The sequence below is a fragment of the Chiloscyllium plagiosum genome, unplaced genomic scaffold (genome assembly GCF_037043375.1).
Source record: "Chiloscyllium plagiosum isolate Xiang-an unplaced genomic scaffold, Cpla_swu_hap1 HiC_scaffold_26, whole genome shotgun sequence".
NCBI classification, from domain to species: Eukaryota; Metazoa; Chordata; class Chondrichthyes; order Orectolobiformes; family Hemiscylliidae; genus Chiloscyllium; species Chiloscyllium plagiosum.
In genome coordinates this window covers 62,476,666-62,482,205 of record NW_028270164.1, presented here as the reverse complement: position 1 = coordinate 62,482,205, position 5,540 = coordinate 62,476,666, and the positions used below count along the sequence as shown (strand labels likewise).

At 44.0% G+C, this 5,540-nt stretch overlaps 1 protein-coding gene across 1 annotated transcript; it reads right to left on the bottom strand.

Annotated features, from left to right (window-relative positions):
* Positions 1 to 4,454: 4,454 nt before the first annotated feature.
* LOC148145262 (putative G protein-coupled receptor 139) lies at positions 4,455 to 5,252 on the bottom strand. Its single transcript, XM_087973799.1, has one exon. It carries the CDS (start codon positions 5,250 to 5,252, stop codon positions 4,455 to 4,457), a length of 798 nt encoding a protein of 265 aa, XP_087829925.1.
* Between the last annotated feature and the right edge of the window lie 288 nt (positions 5,253 to 5,540).

Sequence of the window (5,540 nt, the reverse complement as noted above, 5' to 3'; positions counted from 1 at the left end):
TCTTCCTGTTTGATCTATGTAGCGTTTTGCATAGGATTTTGTACACTACATTGGTTTTGCTCATGCTGGGTATTGGGTCCTTCGTTCTGGTGAGTTGTTGTCTGAGAGTGGCTGTTGGTTTGTGTGCTATTATGAGTCCCAGTGGTCGCAGTCGTCTGGCTGTCAGTTCGGAAATACTCTTGATGTATTGTCGTGTGGCTAGTCCTTTCAGTTGCGGGCATGTCCTCGTTCAGCTGTCTTTCCCTTAGGCATCTGTTGATGAAATTGCGTGGGTATCCATTTTTGGCGAATGCATTGTATAGGTGTTCTTCTTCCTCTTTTGCAGTACTGGTGTAGTGCAGTGTGTTGTGGCCTTTTGAATAGTGTCTTGATGCAACTTCTTTTCTGTGTGTTGGGGAGGTTGCTTTCGTAGTTCTCAGACAACAACTCACCAGAACGAAGGACCCGATACTCAGCATGAGCAAAACCAATGTAGTGTACAAAATCCTATGCAAGGACTGCACAAAACACTACATAGGACAAACAGGAAGACAGCTAACGATTCGCATCCATGAACACCAACTAGCCACGAAACGACACGACCAGCTATTGTTAGTAGCCACACATGCAGATGATAAGCAACATGAATTCGACTGGGACAAGACTACTATTATAGGACAAGCCAAACAGAGAACAACCAGGGAATTCCTAGAGGTATAGCACTCATCCACAGCTTCAATCAATAAACACATCGATCTGGACCCAATATACCAACCACTGCAACAGACAGCTGGAACTGACAACCGGAAGCGGCAGATTCAAACCACTATAAATGCCGGAGGAAACACCACAGAAGCGCTTCACAGGAGGCTCCCAAGCACTGAGGATGTCACCTAGACAGGGGACGAAACGTCTGCAACACAATTTCCCAGCTCGGCGAACAGAACCACAACAATGGTTCACAACATCACACTTAACCTGTCACATTACACTACCATTGTCTTCAGTATTAGCTCATCTATCAATGATTTAACTAACCTATCACGGTGCATGCCAGTATCTGTTACTGGAGCTCTGTAACATGATCTTGTGCATGCATTACAGCACTAAGATAACTACATAACAGCTGAAGTAGCTTCCATACCATTAGCCGAATGGACTATATCCACCTCTCTCTCTTTCTCTCTCTCTCTCTGCGTGTATGTGTTTCTGTCGTAATGATGGGACAATTTAAGGGGTGATGTTAGCCTTCATGGAGAAATAGATAAAATTCTTCATATTGAATAAGAAACAAGATTTTGATTTATGGGGTATAACTTCAAAGTTTGCTAACGACATTAAAACTGGCGGTTTGGTAAAGACGGAAACGATTTGCAGTAGAATTTTGGAGGATAGAAGGAGAAAGTGAGGAATACAGAGTCTAGATTAGATTCACTACAGTGTGGAAACAGGCCCTCCAGCCCAAAGTCCACACTGACCCTCGGAAGAGCAACCCACCCAGAACCATACCCCCTGCTGACCATTCCCCCAACTCTACAAGCAACTTAGCATGGCCAATTCACCTAACCTGCACATCTTTGTGACTGTGGGAGGAAACCGGAACACCCACACAGACACGGAGAGAAATGCAAACTCCACACAGACAGTTCCCCGAGGTAGGAATTGGACCCAGGTCCCTTGCGCTGTGAGGCAGCAGCGCTGATCACTGAGCCATCATGCCATGCACGTCAGCAGGAATGGAAAGGAACAGCAGGTCATGCAGCATCCGAGGAAAAGGCGAGTCAATAGAGAGAAGGATAGAGGCAGACTGGTGAAACGGATAGACATATGAAACGAGAACTGAAATACTTTGAAGTGTGAAAGTAAACGTTTTGGGTGTGGCTTAGGAGAGGCAATATTAAACAAATGATCCAATGTTAAACTGGATACAAGAAAAGTGAAGCCTCAAGTTTGTTACTTGATACTGCATCCATCTGGGTCTCTATTGTTGTGAATTTTGTCTCTGCCTCTTATTTCAGACAGCACACCACTATTCCCAAAATTCTCCCACACTGATTAGATTGGACACGTTATTGATCACAATTCTGCTAACTAAACATTGGCTGTAGCATATGATACTTTGTGCATGACTATGTCAGGCCACTGCTTGATGAGTTGTTGGACAGATTTAGAAATTGTGCCAGAAGCCTTCAGAGATCGGTGAGGAGCTGTTGCAGGACTAACAGGGCCATTTGACTCCATGGCATTTCTTTTGCTTTGGTCTGTACCACATGGGTTGCTCTGCTAGTTGTTTGGATGGCTGATATTGGATTCACTACAACCCATGAATTCTCAATTTAAGAACACCAAGTAAAATCAGCACACTCATCAAAAGGAAATAATGAACCAGATGGATCCTTCAGATAACAGATCGCATTCTCAAGGACCAATTACAAATACAACTTTTCAAATCCATCTTCATTCATTTTATTTCTTTCAGTTCACTTTTCAAATTCGTTCATGGGGTGTGGGCATCGTTAGATTAGTATTTAATGCCCTAATAACATTCAGAACGCAATGAAACTGCTGCAGTATGGAAGGGCAGACCATGTAAGGATGGACGCTTCCTTCCTTATTGAACATTCAGTTACAAATTGACTAACTTTTTTTTCTCTTTTACTGAATTAAGGTTTCACCGTCTGCCATCTAAACCTACCATACTGGAATATTCCTTAACCCAGAGGCATTGCCAATACCTCATCGACCTCTCGTAAAATGCATGAGCAACTGGGGAGCATTTCAAATGTTGCACAAAATACATGTGCCAATGTCATTGAATAAATAACGAAGTCAATGTTTCACAGTGCCACCATTATTTCATTTCCTGACACTTCACTTACACCTGAACATGTTCTTTTTATATAGTGTTTACTTTTTGCTACCCACCCACATATCTCACGATGCAATAACCAGTTAAATAGTTTTCTGTAGCCTTGATGAGATAGGGATTTGTCATTGCACAAATTGGCTACAGAGTTGTTCATTTAGCACAATGGTATCTGACCCTCAGAAAATATTGCTTGCACTGAGACATATGTTTGGTTGTCCTGATGTGATTAAAAGAGTTAGTTATGATTATACAAGAGAGACAGGTCCAGTCTATCACCATGACATTAGATTAGATTAGATTACTTACAGTGTGGAAACAGGCCCTTCGGCCCAACAAGTCCACACCGACCCGCCGAAGCGATACCCACCCATACCCCGACATTTACCCCTTACTAGCAATTTAGCATGGCCAATTCACCTGACCTGCACATCTTTGGACTGTGGGAGGAAACCGGAGCACCCGGAGGAAACCCACGCAGACACGGGGAGAATGTGCAAACTCCACACAGTCAGTCGCCTGAGTCGGGAATTGAACCCGGGTCTCATGGCGCTGTGAGGCAGCAGTGCTAGCCACTGTGCCACCGTGCTGCCCACAAATAACTAGCTAGATAGTTATATATTTGACATATTTGAAATAACTAGCTAAATAGATCCACACTTCTACATTTTCTTCAAATGTTGATCTTATGAAATATTTATGCAACTCTATCTTGAACTTCGCTGTTCAATATAGTTACATTTCCAGTAAGGCAGCAGAACCAACATCAATATAAATTTATTTAAAAGCAAAACACTTGACATTTTGATAGATATTCTATTTGGATCAAAGGGTAGGAAACAGACCTCTGCAGTATTAATTGTGGAAGTAATATCGATCCAGATCTTGAGAAAAAACTACTCAGAGTGCTCTTGCATGACATTCCCTCGAAAGCATTCAGAAAGCCGATATGGAGTTCAGCCTTATTTAACGAAGTTACATCTCTGATAGAGCCACGCTCTTTCAGTACTGGCTTTTTTTAGATTAGATTACATTACAGTGTAGAAACAGGCCCTTCGGCCCAACAAGTCCACACCGACCCGCCGAAGCGAAACCCACCCATACCCCTACATTTACCCCTTACCTAACACTACGGGCAATTTAGCATGGCCAATTCACCTGACCCTGCACATCTTTTGGACTGTGGGAGGAAACCGGAGCACCCGGAGGAAACCCACGCAGACACGGGGAGAACGTGCAAACTCCACACAGTCAGTCGCCTGAGGCGGGAATTGAACCCGGGTCTCAGGCGCTGTGAGGCAGCAGTGCTAACCACTGTGCCACCGTGCCGCCCATAAGGCGGATAAAGTTGTAGGTTAAGGCCCTGAATTGCACATTTTACGGTTTTGGAATGGGACTTGACTACTGCACTTTAAAGTTCAGATGAGTGAGATAAAATTCCACACAATAAGCAACCCAGATAGAAGACAAACAACCCAAAGAGGTATATGGCAGTGAAGCTTGGATGGAGGGATGTGAGTATGTTATTTATTTCTCACCGTTTAAAGGAAGCAAAGATGGTAACGATAGGGCAGAGCAGCAGGTTCGTCACCTCGGTTCGGAACCTTTTTTAGGTGGCTGCGTAGATGAACATGTTGTTGCAGGAGCTGAGTACAATGAACATGTTTGTCACTTCTGAAAGAATATACTGCAGATCATTGAAATTCAGACGACTGAAGTATGCCTCACCCCGAATCTGTACATAGAGGAAATGTCCAACATAGGTGGCCCAAAGGAGAAGGAAGCTGAGCGAGATACCGAAGAGCAGGACAATTGACCTCTTGCGGTTGGACATCTCTGGGTCTTCGTGGTTATCGTCTCCCCGGAGCCTCCTGCGGGCTTGGCTGGCTGCAGTGATGTGTTTGACAGTCAGGGCGTTGAGGAGCATAATAAGAATGAATGGGAGAAAGGGCATAAAGATACGATCCAGCCAGTGGTAGGCCTGCCAGGTGAATGACATGTAAAAGGTGGATCTGATGTTACAGAACCAAGACACGCCATCCACAATGTACAAGGGCTGGTAGATGAAGTAGAAAGGGAGGTTCTTGATACAGCTCAGTAGACAAACTATTCCTATGGCTATCAATGTAGTTTTCTCAGTACAGTATCTGGACTTCATGCTATGGCAGAAGATGGCCACAAAACGGTCAATGGTGAAGGCCACCGTCAGCCAGACAGAGGAATCCCGGGTGAAAAAGACCAGTATGTTATTAAGCCTGCACAAAGCAGTGGTGGACAGAACACTTGCACGAAAGTAAATGCCGCTGATCTGGTTGATAATGACGACAGTAATGTTGACGAGGAAATCAGTCACTGCTATCGCCACCAGATAGTAAGTAATGCACCGGGAGAGTCCGCATCGTTCCATGGATAGGATCACAATTGCCAGAAAGTTGGTTTGGAAAGAAAAAAATAAGACAGTTCTGAGTGTACATCAAACACCAGATATTTCTCATCCAACTTTGAGTGAAACCCTTCTGGTCCTTGCATTGCCACATCCTAACTCTGATTATTCTAATACCAAGGTGACTTTGCAGCATCCAATGTTAGATTGAACAATTTTCAGTTTCTGACGCAAACTCTGCTCTCTGGCCACTGAGTCAATTCCCTGTCCAACTGCTGCATATAAGCCCATCATAATAATTTGTGACCAGTC